This window comes from Piliocolobus tephrosceles, chromosome 3 (genome assembly GCF_002776525.5).
Source record: "Piliocolobus tephrosceles isolate RC106 chromosome 3, ASM277652v3, whole genome shotgun sequence".
Classification (NCBI taxonomy): Eukaryota; Metazoa; Chordata; class Mammalia; order Primates; family Cercopithecidae; genus Piliocolobus; species Piliocolobus tephrosceles.
This window is the reverse complement of record NC_045436.1, coordinates 6,159,128-6,176,145: the sequence shown is the minus strand read 5'-3', so window position 1 is coordinate 6,176,145 and position 17,018 is coordinate 6,159,128. Positions and strand designations below refer to the sequence as shown.

The 17,018-nt window shown below is 43.6% G+C and overlaps 1 protein-coding gene across 3 annotated transcripts in view; it reads right to left on the bottom strand.

The window, feature by feature from the left end:
* Positions 1-13,771: 13,771 nt before the first annotated feature.
* Positions 13,772-17,018, bottom strand: part of RWDD4 (RWD domain containing 4) — a 19,229-nt gene continuing 15,982 nt past the window's right edge. For 2 of the 3 annotated variants that reach the window (XM_023220941.1, XM_023220942.2), the window contains exon 8: positions 14,736-15,594. In XM_023220941.1, coding sequence (XP_023076709.1) covers positions 15,562-15,594 — 33 coding nt within the window. In that variant the 3' untranslated portion in view covers positions 14,736-15,561. Of the gene's footprint in view, positions 15,595-17,018 lie in introns of all 3 variants that reach the window. The other variant, XM_023220940.2, reaches the window with a different exon arrangement.

Sequence of the window (17,018 nt, the reverse complement as noted above, 5' to 3'; positions counted from 1 at the left end):
ATGGCCTTGCTTTGCTGGGATCACAAACTCATGATCCAGGGGCTGAATTCTAGCCCATGGCCATATTGTTTTAGGCCTGTTTCTAGAAATATTTTAAGTATACCGAAGCATAAAATTCAGGAGAGTCTACATAAAAACACAACTTTTAGGCCAGGTGTGGTGGCTCATGCCTGTAATCCCAGCACTTTGGGAGACCGAGGCAGGTGGATCACCTGAGGTCAGGAGTTCGAGATCAGCCTGGCCAACATAGCAAAACCCTGTCTCTACCAGTAATACAAAAACTAGCTGGGTGTGGTGGCACACACCTGTAATCCCAGCTACTTTGGAGGCCGAGGCAGGACAATCGCTTGAACCCGGGAGGTGGAAGTTGCAGCGAGCTGAGATTGTGCCACCACACTCCAGCCTGGGAGACAAGTGTGAAACTCTGTCTCCAAATAAATAAATAAAAATAGAAACACAACTTTTTGTCTACTCTTTAAAAGATCTAGTAATACTCTACTTTTCTTCTTCCATGGCACCAGCAGGCTGAAGTCACATAGCAGTGGCTAACTTTGAACTCCACAAATCACCATACTCCACATTACCCCTGTCACTGACTTGGAGGCTGAGTAGAAACTCATCATTCCTTAGTCCTTTGTGTTGTTTTTTTCTCTAAACCGAACCTGCTTACGTTTTGTGACAGCCCAACCCCTGTAGGCTTTGTGGTTTTTGTCTGTTTGAGACAGGGTCTTGCTTTGTCACCCAGGTTGGAGTGCAGTGGAGTGATTTGTCACCCAGATTGGAGTGCAGTGGTGTGATTATACCTCACTGCAGCCTCAAACTCCTAGGCTCAAGTGACCCTCCTGCTTCAGCCTCCCGAGTGGCTGTGACTGTAGTTTGAGCCACTGTGCCCAGCTCCCGGGCGTTTTTGTAGCATTCAGTCCCTGCTACTATCTGACTCTCCACTGATGACAAGGTGAGGCTGCAGCAAGTTCAAACCTTACAGCCTCTTGGCTTAAGCCAGAAAGCAAGAGCATCTGCCTCGGAGTCCTGCCAAATCTCATTGCATACTACTGGTTCTTAATAAGTCCAGACCAAACCTTCCTTGTTGGTTTTGTTGTGGTTGTTGTAGTTGAGACAGAGTTTTGCACTTGTTGCCCAGGCTAGAGTACAATGGTGTGATCTTGGCTCACTGAAACCTCTGCCTCCCGGGTTCAAGCGATTCTCTCCTGCCTTAGCCTCCTGAGTAGCTTTACAGGTGTGCACCGCAACGCCCGGCTTATTTTGTATTTTTAGTAGAAACACAGTTTCACCATGTTGGTCAGGCTGGTCTTGAACTCCTGACCTCAGGTGATCCACCCACCTCGGCCTCCCAAAGTGCTCAGATTACAGGTGTGAGCCACTGCACCCGACCCAGACCAAACCTTCCAACAGCACATGAATGTTGTATTTTTGCACTTCCATTTGTTTGCAATCTCAGATTTGTCATGCATGTCTTTAGGTTCTGGTGGCTTGGAGGAAGGATCATGTATCTACTGTGTTTGTGTTTAGATTTCAGGGAGAATAAGGCTTCTAGGAAGACATTGCTCCTGAGCCAGATTTTGAGGAAGGTAAAGGACAAGAGGAGCGGGATGAGTATTTCAGATTGAGGATGTGGGCCAAGGGAGAACCAACCACCCATAGCGAGGGAGAACAAGCTGCCCTGGGGCTCCTTGCAACTTTCCCGGCTGTCTTTCTCCCCCTTTCTGTAGAGGCTGATGCTATCTGTGATACCCATCTTCTATAAGCTGTCAGCCAGAAACATCTGCTGAAATAAAAGCCATCTGTCCAGAATGCTGAATGCAAGGTTGTTGGGATCTCCCAAGAAACACACGCACACAAATGAACTTACTCCAAGGAAGCCAGACTTGACATGGACCCTCTGGGGCTTTGACAGCCCTTGGCCTCCAGTGGATGTCCAGAATCAGGGAAGACATTGCTGTGGCTTTCTCGGTACACCACGGGCTCCCATCAGGCAGAGGCCGCGCTGTGTGAGCTGGTGTCTCCCTTTTGACTCAGGGAACATGCTTGCTTGTCTGCACTGTAGTGAGTCCCCAGTGAAGTGAAACGGCAGGTCTTCAGAGGCACAAAAACGCCAGCCGTTGTGTGTCATGGACAGACACACCAGCCTAGGCGAGTCAGAGCCAAACCCAGAATAAATGGATCCGCTGTGAAATGGGATTAACACCAGTTTCTACCCCACGTGGAGATCAGAGACTGGGCAGTTATTATGTTGAAGTGGATCTTTGCTGTGCAGGTCAGTGGAAAGAGGGGTAGTGAGGGGTGGTGAGCCAGAGACGGGTGGGAGATCAACCAAGGGCTTCCATTTTTGTTATCTGAGAGATACTGGAGCATGCTTGTTTGCTGAAGGGAATGAGCCGGTAGATAGAAAGTGGATACAAGAGAGAAAAGGTTGACTTGTGGAAGCCTTTTGAGAACATTAGAGGCAATGGTGTTTAGAACCCAAGTGGGCCGGCCTCGGGTAAGAGCAGACGCGTCTGATCCTGTGCACCAGGAAATCGAATATGGGTACTGCTATAGCCAGGCTGTAGCTGTGGTGCTGGGCGGATGAGTTACTTAAAGCAAAGAATTTTCCTCCAAACATAGAGTGGCACTTAATTAGAGGCATTAATATGAGTTTCATGGGGAAAGGGGACGTGAACTTAGGATATGGTTGAGAGAGGCAGGTAAGGGGATGGGACGTGAAGCTGGAACTCTGGGGTTTTACTGTAGCATGTGGGCTCTGAGCGTCTATGGAACAGGGCATCTATGCCGGGACAGGGAAGAGAGGTGGGCAACAGAATTGCCATTCTTGACAGTTTTGCCTAGGCTGTCTGTGGTAGTGCCACGAGTTTTGAGTTAATGATTCTTCACCAAAATCTTTTACTTAAGTGTCCACAGATCTACCTATTCCTGATTTAAGCTGTAAATCCAAGAAACCAAATTCTGTTGAGCCAGTCAATGAAGATCAGTTTCAGCCAGGCGCGGTGGCTCACACCCGTAATCCCAGCACTTTGGGAGGCCGAGGCAGGCAGATCACTTGAGGCAAGGAGTTCAGAACCAGTCTGGCCAACATGGCGAAACCCCATCTCTACTAAAAATACAAAAATTAGCCGGGTGTGGTGGTGTGGTCCTGTAATCCCAGCTACTCGGGAGGCTGAGGCACAAGAATTGCTTGAACCTGGGAGGTGGAGGTTGCAGTGAGCCAAGATCATGCCACTGCACTCCAGTCTGGGCGACACAGCCAGACTCTGTCTCAAAAAAAAAAAAAAAAAAGTTTCCACCACCGGGAAGAGTTAAGAAAATTGCTAGGCGCCGGGCGCGGTGGATCAAGCCTGTAATCCCAGCACTTTGGGAGGCTGAGACGGGCGGATCACGAGGTCAGGAGATCGAGACCATCCTGGCTAACACGGTGAAACCCCGTCTCTACTAAAAATACAAAAAACTAGCCGGGCGAGGTGGCGGGCGCCTGTAGTCCCAGCTACTCTGGAGGCTGAGGCAGGAGAATGGCGGGAACCCGGGAGGCGGAGCTTGCAGTGAGCTGAGATCCGGCCACTGCACTCCAGCCCGGGCGACAGACAGAGCGAGACTCCGTCTCAAAAAAAAAAAAAAAAAAAAAAAAAAAGAAAATTGCTAGGGAAGCTGCCCAGCCCAATAGCCTCAGAAGAGGGACAGAATTCCCTGGAGTCAGATTTAGACGTGGGGTCAAGTGTTTACTTTGCTGCCAGACCTGGGCCCACAGTCTAGGTGGAGATGTCTGCCAGGTCCTCCCTTCTGAAACAGTCACTCAGCATCTCTTTCAGTAACAAATAAAATCACTGAATGTGCGAAAGGGAAATGATTTAAGGGTGACATTTAGAAAGATGAGGAAATTTTAAACTGATTATCAGCTTCTTCAGAATGATGTTTGTCCTTTCACATAAAGAATCACAACATGGAGGCCGGGCGCAGCCTCCCGTAATCTCTGCACTTTGGGAGGCCGAAGTGGGTGGATCACCTGAGGTCAGGAGTTCAAAACCAGCCTGACCAACATGGTGAAACCCCGTCTCTACAAAAAATACAAAAACTAGCCGGGCGTGGTGGTGCGTGGCTGTAATCCCAACTATTCGGCAGGCTGAGGCAGGAGAATCGCTTGAACCGGGAGGTGGAGGTTGCAGTGAGCTGAGATCACACCACTGCACTCCAGTCTAGGCGACAGAGCAAGCCTCTGTCTCAAAAAAAAAAAAAAAAAAAAAAAAAAATCACAACATGTCAGTTAATAGGATTGCAAATAAAAGAAAAAAAATCACAACGTAAGTGTAGAAATTGAATATATTTTTGTTTTTAATCACTGACTCAATGCAGAAGTAAAGTAGATGTTCTGATTTCAAGGATGATGCGGTTGGAATGACAGGTACAGCTCAGGAGGGAAACAGTGTACAACAAATTCTGCAGCTTATTAAGAAACAGGAGGCTTGCCCGGTGCGGTGGCTTATGACGGTAATACCAGCACTTTGGGAGGCCGAGGCGGGTGGATCACTTGAGGTCAGGAGTTCGAGACCAGCCTGGATCAACATGGTGAAATCCCGTCTCTACTAAAAATACAAAAATTAGCCGGGCGTGGTGGCGGGTGCCTGTAGTCCCAGCTACTCAGGAGGCTGAGGCACTAGAATCGCTTGAACCCCAGAGGCAGAAGTTGCAGTGAGCTGAGACTGTGCCACTGCACTCCAGCCTGGGCGATAGAGCAAGACTCAGTCTAAAAAAAAAAAAAGAAAAGAAAAAGGAGGCTTAAGTAAAATGCAGGATTTTGCTCTATATTATACTTTGCTCCATTGTATAGGTAGAAAAAAAATAAAATTTTAAAGATGTTATTTACTAATAGTGGAAAGTGGTTTTTTTGTGTGTTGTTTTGTTTTTTCAGTCTCAGACTGGACTCTCTAGGACATTTGCCCTGTTAAATGGGTTGGTGCCAGAGATAAAACGCACTGGACACTCCAACGAGTGGATCGTTAAAATTCACCAGACTGACTCCCTGCCACCTTTGGCCCAATCTAAGCACTGTTCTGGTTCAATTCAAGGTCATCTGATTTGACTCCATTGAAAACCTCACAACCATTGAAGTCAAGCAGCAACTTAAGATTTAGAAAAGTGGTTTTCAATGTTTTAAAATAGAACTCACAGATTTTATGTCATAACCCAGTACTTAAACATACACACACTCATTCTAAAGCAAGCCAAAAATGTTTCACAAACAGTATCTACTCTTAGAACACGTATTGCATTCTGATCAATATATTCTATTCAACTCTGTTCTGTTCATTATAAAAGATGTTGCTAAAAATCTACTACATTGACATTGATTTTTTCATTTTTTTTGAGATGGAGTCTTACTCTGATGCACAGGCTGGAGTGCAATAACACGATCTGAACTCACTGCAACCTCTGTCTCCTGGGTTCAAATGATTCTCCTGCCTCAGCCTCCTGGGTAGCTGGGATTACAGGCACCTGCCACCACACCAGGCTAATGTTTGTATTTTTAGTAGAGACAGGGTTTCACCATGTTGTCCAGGCTGGTCTTGAACCTCTGACCTCTTGGTGATCCGCCTGCCTTGACCTCCCAAAGTCCTAGGATTACAGGTGTGAGCCACCGCGCCTGGCCCTAAATTGAATTTTTATCCACTAATGGGTTACAAACCAGCCTGCCTGAAAAACACAAGATTAGAAAATGTATTTTTCTCTAGTTTAATCATTTATGTATTAGAATAACAGCCAAGATTTTATAAACTGGAAAACATTTGATATTAATATTCAAGGACATCTGATTAGAACAAAGGTAACAAAGGTATTTATTTTACATATAATAACCACCACTTATTGCTACTCTTACAGTATTAGGCTCTTTACAATATAACATTTTCTCGAATCTCTGCAACAACCTTGTAATTTAGGGTACTATCATTCCCATCAAGGGATGAACCCCAACCTCACAGAGGATAGCCAGGAGTAACAAGACCCCAAAGGAGACGACCAAGCAAGCAAACAGAGGGACCTGCCACAGCGCATGGTTGCTGGCAGTAGATGAGACTCGGTGGATCCGAGCGAGACTCGGTGGATCCGAGCGAGACAATTCATGACTCTCAGCACAGCACGCGACAGCAGCTCAGCGTGACAGAGCTTGGTCTCCTGACCCCAAGTCCCATGGCACAGGCCAGGCTCTGCACCTTTGATAGCAAGTGGGAAGAGCCGGTCTCCTCCCCGTGGCGCAAGCAGTGCCCTGGCAGTCATGCTGTGGTTGCCTCTATGAGTAGCTACACAAATGGCTACTGGTCAGAGGGTGGAGGGCCTCGCAGTTTGGCATTGTCTGCAAAGACACGCAGGGTCCCGGGACCGTGGTGGACTGACTCTCTCAATAATTCTCCATTTTATAGTGGAAGGACACCATTTTCTTCTTCTTCTTTTTTTTTTTTTTTTTTTTTTTTTGAGACCGAGGCTTGCTCTATTGCCCAGCCTGGAGTGCAGTGGCACGATCTCAACTCACTGCAACCTCCGTCTCCCAGGTTTAAGCGATTCTCCTGCCTCAGCCTCCCGAGTAGCTGGAATTACAGGCGTCTGCTACCACGCCCCGGGAGTTTTTGTATTTTTAGTAGATACGGGGTTTCACCATGTTGGCTAGCCTGGTATCGAACTCCTGATCTCAGGTGATCCACCTGCCTCGGCTTCCCAAAGTGCTGAGATTATACAGTAGGCGTGACCCACCTTGCCCGGCCGAAAGACATCATTTTCTTAAATCTACACAAATAATGTGGCAGAGTATCCATTCTCATACATTCCCCTAACTCTGATGCAAATGCTTTTCTTTGATCCCCTATCTAATCTGACGCCTTTGACCCAGGACATACCTGAAGATAACTGATGAGTCTGGGCAAGTAATGACACAAGACTTTATCCCTGTACATGGATCATTTCACACAGACAAGCATAGACGTGGAAACAATTTCTAGAAGTGGAATTTCTGGACCAAACGCCTTTGTGATTTTGATGGATTCTGCTAAATTGTCCTTTTTCAAGGTTGCATCAGCTTACACTCAAAACAACTTGTGACAGAGAACCGGTTTCCTCATACCTTTGATACATCACCAAGCTATTCTGTCTTCGCCAGTGTCACAGGAGAAAAACAGAATCTCTCTGCAGTTTTAATTTCTCTTGTGATGAGGGTGTGTCCTTTTGTTTAAGAAAAATTTACATTTCCTTTTCTGAAACTGTCACATCAAAGAGTTTGTTACGTATAAGGATACTAAAAGTACTTTTTCTTAGGTTTATTTATGCAATTTTTTTCCACGCACAATTTTTTACATTTATGTCATCAAATGTAACATTTTCTTTATGGCTTCAGAGTCTTGTGTCATACTTTGGGAAGGTTGTCTCATCCTGAAACTATTTTTAAAATCTCCTTTTCTTTTTTTTTTTTTTTGAGACAGGGTGTTGCTCTGCTGCCCAGGCTGGAACGCAGGGGCGTGATCAGAGAATCACTACAGCCTTGACCTTCCCAGCTCAGGCGATCTCCCACCTCAGCCACCTGGGTAGCTGGGACTACAGGCGCATGCAACCACACCAGGCTAATTTTTTAAACTTTTTGTAGAGATGGGGGTCTCACTGTGTTTCCCAGGCTGGTCTTGAACTACTAGGCTGAAGCGATCCTCCCATCTTGGCCTCTCGAAATGCTGGGATTACAAATCCATTTTATTTTAAAAGTTTTTTTCATCGCTCTGAATTTACTGCAATGTTAAGAGTGAGACAGAAGTACCTTTCCTTTCTCCCCCAGTAGTTGTTTGGCTGTCCAATACCACACACTGAAGAAATTGCATATTAAATTTTCTCATTTATATCTATATATACGTCTATTTCTGGGCTCTATTTTCTTTCAGTGATCTGAGCAGGTATCAGCACAGTATCACTTTAATTCCTGCTGCTGGAAATGTTTGACTAATTTTTTTTTTTTTGAGACGGAGTCTTGCTCTGTGGCCCAGGCTGGAGTGCAGTGGTGTGATCTTGGCTCACTGCGATCTCCACCTGCCGGGTTTAAGCAATTCCCCTACCTCAGTCTCCCAAGTAGCTGGGACTACAGGTGTGCACCACCACACTCAGCTAAGTTTTGTATTTTAGTAGAGACGGGGTTTCACCACGTTGGCCAGGCTGGTCTCGATCTCCTGACCTAGTCATCTGCCCACCTCAGCCTCCCAAAGTGCTGAGCCACCGCGCCCGGCAATGTTTGGCTAACTGAAAGAACTAAACTCACATCGTAACTGTTTTTGAACTTTTTTTTTTTTTGGTCTATTCTGGTATGCTTAGTTTTCCTTAAGAACTTTGGAATCAGCTTTTCTTTCTTTTAAAAATCCAGTTGCATTTTCACTGGGATTACCTTATTTACAGGATTGCCTTATTTCTAGGATCAGTTAAGCAGAACTAATATCATTATCAATTGATTTTTTTTCAGTTGCTTAGGCCAAAAACCAATTTGGAGTTATCTTTGATGCCTCTAGCTCTCCCATATCCTTCATCTGATTCACCAGCAAGCTCGTCAGCCGTTCCTTCACTATACATCCAGAAACTGACCGCTTCTCACCCACTCCCACCTCCCACCCTTGTCAAGGAATCGTCATTCTTCACCCACTTCCTCAACAGCTTCCTCACTGGCCTTCCTGCCTTCCCTCTTGCTTGACTATTCTCTTTTTTTTTTTTTTTTTTTTGAGACGGTATCTTGCTCTGTCGCCCGGGCTAGAGTGCAATGGCGGGATCTCAGCTCACTGCAAGCTCCGCCTCCCGGGTTCCCGCCATTCTCCTGCCTCAGCCTCCCGAGTAGCTGGGACTACAGGCGCCAGCCACCTCGCCCGGCTAGCTTTTTGTATTTTTAGTAGAGACGGGGTTTCACCGTGTTAGCCAGGATGGTCTCGATCTCCTGACCTCATGATCCGCCCGTCTCGGCCTCCCAAAGTGCTGGGATTACAGGCTTGAGCCACCGCGCCCGGCCTCTAGGTGGTATTGATGCACTGCCTGGGATGAGAGTCTGTTAAGCAATAATAAGGAATTCAGATATTATTATCATTTTTTTGAGACGGAGTCTCACTCTGTTGCCAGGCTGGAGTGCAACACAATCTCAGTGAAGTGCAGTGGCACGATCTCTGCTCACTGCGAGCTCCGCCTCCCAGGTTCACGCCATTCTCCTGCCTCAGCCTCCTGAGTAGCTGGGACTACAGGCGCCGCCACCACGCCCGGCTAATTTTTGTATTTTTAGTAGAGACGGGGTTTCACCGTGTTAGCCAGGATGGTCTCGATCTCCTGACCTCGTGATCCGCCCGTCTCAGCCTCCCAAAGTGCTGGGATTACAGGCTTGAGCCACCGCGCCCGGCATCTCAATACGCAAATCAGATCCCCTCACTCCTCCGCTCAATACAGACACTCTGGAGGCTTTCCGCCTCACTCAGTAAAAAGCGGAGTCGGAGCAGAGGACACAGCCGGAGCAGAGGACACAGGCAGGATCGTGTTGGGGAAGAGCAGGAGGGGAGGGCTAGAGTTGGCAGGAGTCTAGGCGGCCTTAGAGACCAGTTCACCCTTAAAGTAGCCGAAACTAGTTACCCCCGCAGAGTGGGGACTGTGATAGGAGGCAAAAAGATCTTCTTTCACAAAAGTAAAAGCCTTGCAGAACTACTTGCCTTTAAAACTATCTACATGTATGACTTTGATAAAAATACAAAATAAGAAATTTTAAAACACTGACATACGAAAAGAAAAATATAGAAACCAACAGAAAAACGTAACAGATGGTACTTGTCAGCATGCGGTGGGAGTTCAGCTTTCCTTTAGCAGACGGATGGACATTCTTATAACCCAAACTGCACGATTTCCCAGTTATCATGAGGATTTCAAACAGAAAAACTCACATCCATCGATTTAAAATTTAATTTGTGAGATGCCCCTGGGAGCTAAAGAATATTTTGTTAGTGTAATTTATCAAGCGAAATGGCAAAGTGACAATGGTAGGTTTAGCGATCTTCAGAAAAACAGAAGGGGGAGGAAAAGGTTTTACGGTTTTTTTTTTTGTTTTTTTTTTTTTTGAGACAGAGTCTGTCTCTGTCACCCAGGCTGGAGTGCAGCGGCACGAACTCGGCTCACTGCAACCTCTGCCTCCCGGGTTCAAGCAATTCTCCTGCCTCAGCCTCCGGAGTAGCTGGGACTACAGGCCACCCAGCTAATTTTTTATTTTTAGTAGCGATGGGGTCTCACCATGTTGGCCAGGCTGGTCTCAAATGCCTGACCTCAGGTGATTCTCCTGTCTTGGCCTCCCAAAGTGCTGGGATTACAGGCGTGAGCCACCGCGCCCAGCCAATTGTTTTGTTTTAAAAATAACCATACTGTTGGGTAGATATTTGAAAAAAGTGTGATTTTAGGAATACAAAGGATAGTGAAGAGAATAGGAACGCTGAAGCTTCCTGTGAAGAAGCCTCAGAGATGAAAATCTCCCGTAGGCTCCAGGATCCAAATCTTCGTATGTTCCTTCACAAATGAGATCGACTGCAAGCAACGCAGAATACCTGCTGCCCTAAGTCGAAAGCTTCCTCCTAAGTTGATTCCACAGCTACATTAAACACAAACCTTTTCCCCGATTGCTTTGTGTACTCTAAAAAACGTCCCAGTGTTAAACTCTTAAGGCTGATTTCTAATCACCCAATTATGAAGCAAAATATTTTAAATCTACATCCCCCTCCACTCCCCAACAGTTTCCTCCTTTTCTAAGTTGGATTCCCTTTGGTTTGGTATTTAAAATATCAATAATAGTTTCCCAACAGGCCAGACTTCGTGGCAGGCCCAGAAAAGGACCTATTGTAGCTCCAGAGGGCTGTAGCCAAACAGGCAAGATCACTGAAAACTTCCCAGGTGCCAGCAATAACAAACGGAAAACGGGCAGGGGTGGGGACGCTTCCTGTCTACTGTATCACCAGCAACCTATTATGACAATTTATTCTGGAAACTAGATTGATACAGGAAGCTCAGCAAGCAAAAATGGTATTCCACTAGAAATGAGAAAGTCAAACTAATTTTCTTATTTTAGGTTCACATGAGTGAGAAATTAAGGCTATTAAAATTACTTATCTATTTATTCAAGCATTGCCTCTTAAAATGTTCTCAGCTCTTCATATAAGCAAAAATTATGCAAGAATTTTCATTATTACAAATTTACGAAGTCATTAAAGATCTCACTCTCAATCAAACACCTGCTCCTCTCCTCATACTGTGCAACGTAGCTTTACTTAATTGATCTTCAGGAATAATGCAAAAATCAATGATAAAAGTCCTTAGCACTTTGAAAGGGACATTTTGTGCCTCTGAAAATTAAGTCTTCATAGAAAAGTCGTTTCATCTTTCGCATGCTCTGATCAGTGGCTTTCACACTTTTTTCATGCCTCATTTTAGTAAATTCTACATAGTGACTCAGTACCCATACATGCACACTCCAAATTACAGTTTTCACAGTGGAAAAAAGTCTCTTACAACAGGTAGTGCATGCTGGTATTTTCTGTTCAATTCTATTGCCTCCCATTCCATTAAAAAATGCTAGCAAAGATCCCTAATTTCCTCACTAAAGGAACACAAATTTGAAATTCACTCTAGGTTACATATTATTTTTTTGTCACATTAACTGAAAATACTGAAATTTTGAATCTTAGATGACCAGGCAATCCCTCTTGTTCTGTTTTCACTATGGAATATTCAAAGGTAAAAACGCGCAAACACAAATCTCTATTGTTACTACATAGCATGACTCTTATATTTATTATTTTTGAGACAGGGTCTTGCTCTGTTGCCCAGGCTGGAGTGCAATGGCGCAATCTCTGCTCACCACAACCTCCACCTCCCAGATTCAAGCGATTCTTGTGCCTCAGCCTCCTGAGTAGCTGTGATTACAGGCGCCTGTCACCTTGCACAGCTAGTTTTTTTTTGTATTTTCAGTAGAGATGGGGTTTTGCTGTGTTGGCCAGGCTGGTCTTGAACTCCTAGCCTCAAGTGATCTGCCTGCCTCGGCCTCCCAAAGTGCTGTGATTACAGGAGTGAGCCACCGCACCCTGCCAAATTTATTGTTAAAGCAATCACAGACAGCCTTCCGGAAACACTAGCCGAATCCTCCAAACTGCCCTCTTCTGCGAATTTGGAGTCCTAGTTACTTGGGAGCCTAGGTCCTGGGGAGGCTGCAGTGACTTACGATCGTGCCACTGCACTCCAGCCTGGGTGACAGACAGGGCAAGACCCTATCTCTCTATAGAAAAAGAAAAAGAAAACCCTCCAAAAAAAAATCCAAGATCCAGGGTTAGGCCTATCTATAGAACCAAGCAGGACTTGGTGAAAGCTTGAATCAACCAACAAATTAAAAAAGTTGTGGCCTGTGAAGAAATGATGTGGAATGATTCGAATGCTGCAATCAAAAGGAGAAAATCCAAATTGCCGGCTTCGTACCAGTTTCATTCCGTAGGATATTTATACACACGAGTGGTCAAGGTTCACTGCAAGTGTATTTGTCATCTTTAACTTCAATTTCAATGTTTTCATTTCAAGAAGTTCTCTTTGGTTGTCAAATCTTGTCTGATAATTTTCTTGTTCCCTATTCAGTTTCTTATTTATTTGAAACACACTGTACAGTATCACTATACCCTTGCAGCTCCCATTCCCCTAAGATTTTTGTGGCAGGCTCTCACGCTTTGCTTTTATGTATTCTGATTTTTGACTGTGAGGGCACACTCCATAAACTCATTATGGGGCACCCGGTTGGTGGTCTGGGTTCAAGTTGAGTTCTGAAAGAACACAGCAGATGTGTGTTCATTTCTCACAGTTACCCAGAGCCCCTAGCGATTTGGTTCTACTTTCAACTAAAACATTGGCTTGAGGGTTTGTCTGTTTTAAAATCACACATGGGGGAGGAATTTGGGCTGAAATCCCAGTGTGAGGTAACCTGGGGGCACAAACTGTCAGGAGTGTGTGTATATACACTTACATATGTGTATGTATATGTATATACTTGTATTTTACTCTTCCATTCAGAACCACAGTTCAAGACAGAAATGTCCTCAGGGCTCGCACTGAAGGATGGGCCTCAGTTTTACAGATGTTTCAGGGGTGTGACTCCCTAACCTAGGCTGATCCTGGCCTTCATCTCGTGTCTTCTGGACCCTTGAAACTGAAAACTAAAGCTGTCCTTAACCTCTAGGTTCCAACTTTCACTGAATTTTTTAGCCTCTAGGCATTCCTTATCGTCTGTGAGCTCACTTGAAAAGTATTTTTTAGGCCGGGCCGTGGCTCACGCCTGTAATCCCAGCACTTTGGGAGGCCAAGGTGGGCGGATCACAAGGTCAGGAGATCGAGACCATCCTGGCTAACACGGTGAAACCCCGTCTCTACTAAAAATACAAAAAAATTAGCCAGGCGCAGTGGCGGGCGCCTACAGTCCCAGCTACTCGGCAGGCTGAGGCAGGAGAATGGCGTGAACCCGGGAGGCGGAGCTTGCAGTGAGCCGAGATAGCGCCACTGCACTCCAGCCTGGGCAACAGAGAGAGACTCTGTCTCAAAAAAAAAAAAAAAAAAAAAAAAAAAAAAAACACATTTTTTAATCCAACATTTTGAATAGTTTCTAGTAGGAGGGTACATCTTGCACCATAAGGCCATGCAGATTTATAAAATCAACAATTCTCTCTGAAGTGATGTGAAATAAAATGTGAAGATAAATCACTGTGTATAATTCAGACTTTATTGCTTATTAATTATGTCATTCCACAACATTTTAAGTAAACAGACATTGAGAAAATATACTGGGAGTGTTAAACAGATGACGGCAATATTGATGAGGCTGTTCAAGTGTTTTACGTAAGGTAATAAGAGGCACCACCATCACCATCACTCCTAGAAATTTGTACATTTCATATAAAAAGAGTAAAAATAGTTCATTGGCACATCATTCTCTGTAATCTATGAGCCATAATAAGCCTGAACAATTTCAGTCTCCTCAGAGCAAAACAAAGTATTTTATTCCACCAGCAGATGTTTCTTCCAAAACAAAAGACAAACCAATACAACCACAAATACTACCCACACACAACCCTGAAACATAAGTTGCCATATTCCAGTGGTCCTGAATTTTAACGTTTTGCTCTATATTAATTCAAGAAATAAAATGTGAAACAGTTTTTGAAAATGAGATTAACTCCTTTGCTGTCATTATACTTACCCTATAATTCAAACTATTTAGCTGAAGTCAGTTAATGAGTGAAAACTGTGGACACAGCTCAAACTACTCTTAACTTCTTTAAACGTTTATTGTTCTATCAAAACGCAGACCCAAGTTGCACAGGTGTAACTTGAGGCACTAACAAGCTCCCTACCAGACATAACAGTTTTATGTGTTCTTAAAGCTGGGCGCATATACAAAATCACTGTACAAACACATAAACATCAGAAACTTTTCCTGGTACAAGTAGACCAACAGTTTCCTCTATTATTATTATTTTTAAATCAAGCACGTGTAACAGTTCAGCATATAAAAGACTCCCATGTACATGATTAAAAAGATGCTCAGGTTGAGAAATACATTTGAATACTTGAAAAGACACTCCAAAAAAGAAACAAGACTTGAAATGTGGTTTTATGTTGAACCATTTAGGAGACCTCAGTTATCCCACAACTAAAAGTACACAACAGCAGATAAATAGGATTTTATTAAAATCAATGTCTCCAACAATACAAAAATTAAACATTAAGGCATCTTTTACTCCCATCCTGGTATATGCAAGAGAAATGTTTTAAAGAAGGGCCAGTATTTCTTACTGAAATGCTTTCTAGTGTATTTGGCAGATTTGCTTTTATATTCTCCTATTCTGCATATCACTCAAAGCACTCATGATCAAACATCTTGAACTAAATCAAGAGAAAAGTATAAACAGATATTAAGTTATTAAAGGGAAGCAGTTGACCTTTCAAAAATTAAAAGAAACTACAGAAAGTATCATGTATAAAGTTCAAACACCAGCATTTAAATTTCTCTGAAGCAATTTATGATTCAGTAATTAAGCAAAAGAAGAGATGAAGACTTAAAGATGAGAAGCCTATTAATATGCATTGCACCATAGAGTAACTGTTCACTGAGTACTCTGCTCCACTGGGATGACAGTTTGAAAAGGGCTTCATCCTCCTTTAAGAAAATAGCGCATCCACCAGGATAAGATCATATAAATTAACACTGATTCTTATTCCCCACGCCTGTTCATTTACGAAGCTCAAGAGGCTTCATAAAGTATACTAAACATTAACATTTTCACCTTTTATTAAGGCAAGTTTGTGAAAATAATTTAATACAACCAGATCTCTTCATGAACTTTCAACTTACAACCTTTTTAATGTAAGAAACATACAAAAAATTGTTTTATAAAAAGCCACCTCAATACCAGAAAATAGTAATGAAAGATTTTGAACCCAGTTTTACTTTTTAAAGAATGCTCTTTCCTTGTCTCAAATTCCAAGTGCTACTCACTCATCATCCTTAGAGCCAGTTTTGCTTAACTATAAAAAAAAGAGAGAATATAGTCAACAAGTTTAAGTGATGTTTTCTGCATTCATTATTTCCATGGAGTATCAAAATTAAACTATAGGCAACAAGGTTCAAGTAACTTAAATCACCTGTAGCTTTTATCACATGTAGCTACTTTTCAACTTCAAGCTCAGCTACTTCAAACAGGTTTCAAAATGTAACCTCGACAAAAATCTAAACTCAACAGAAAGAGGTGGTGGGTAGGTGAGTGTACACTCTTGAAGCTTTCTAGGGAATAAACTGGAACCAAGAATATACCAATAGAAGCACCATCTATAAAATGAATGACATTCTTCAAGTTCTTGTTTTCTATCACACATTCTTTTTTAAATTTTCTAAAAATAATTTTAAATTGTGGTCAAATAAAAAAATACGTAACATAAGATTTACCATCTTAACCAGACAATAAATTCTTATGGTTTTGAAAATATAAAAGTCTTATTTTTGCATTGCAATTTTTTTTCTAAGAAAAATCTTTGGCAGGGGTTGGCAAATTTGGGGTAAAGGGGGGCAGATAAAATACAAAGACGATTCTGATCAGACTAGTGCTCCAGCTACTGAGAAAGGCCACTGCACCTGACAAGAACGCTAGAGGGTGTGGGAAGTTGTGAAAGGCAGAAACTACTAAAGGTGCTGGTTCTCAAATATTTCGGCGCCTGAGGACCTCTTCCCGTTCTTAAAATTTTAAAACTTTTTGTAGAGAGGGAGTCTCACCAAGTTTCCCGGATGGTCTTGAACTCCTGGGCTCAAGCAATCCTCCTGCTTAGGCCACCCAAAGTGCTGGGATTACAGGCGTGAGCCACCACGCCCCACCCCAAATCTCTTTATTATCAAGCTCAGTGGAAGACAGCTGGCTTTTCACAAATATGCTTCAACAGTAAATCAGGTATAATGGAAGACAGCTAACAACAACACAGTAGAAGTACTAAGAACAACCTGGGTTATGCACATCCTCAACCTACTAATTGAGAAAATTCTGGTAAACACAAGAAAATACAAGCACACATTCTCTTAGTGCTTTAAGAGTATTAGTGATGGCATCATCAAATGTCATGTAGCCTCTGGAAAACGCCAGAGAAGTTTCATAAGAAAATGGGTTAAGGCCAGGCGTGGTGGCTCACACCTGTAATCCCAGCACTTTGGGAGGCTGAGATGGGCGGATCACTTGAGGTCAGGAGTTCGACACCAGCCTGGCCAATATGGTGAAACCCCTATCTCTACTAAAAATACAAAAATTAGCCGGGTATGGTGGTGCATGCACATAGTCCCAGGCTGAGGTAGAAGAATTGCTTGAACCTGGGAGGTGGAGGTTGCAGTGAGCTGAAATTGCGCTACTGAACTCCAGCTTGGGTGACAGAGCCAGACTCCATCTCAAAAAAAAAAAAAAAAAAAAAAA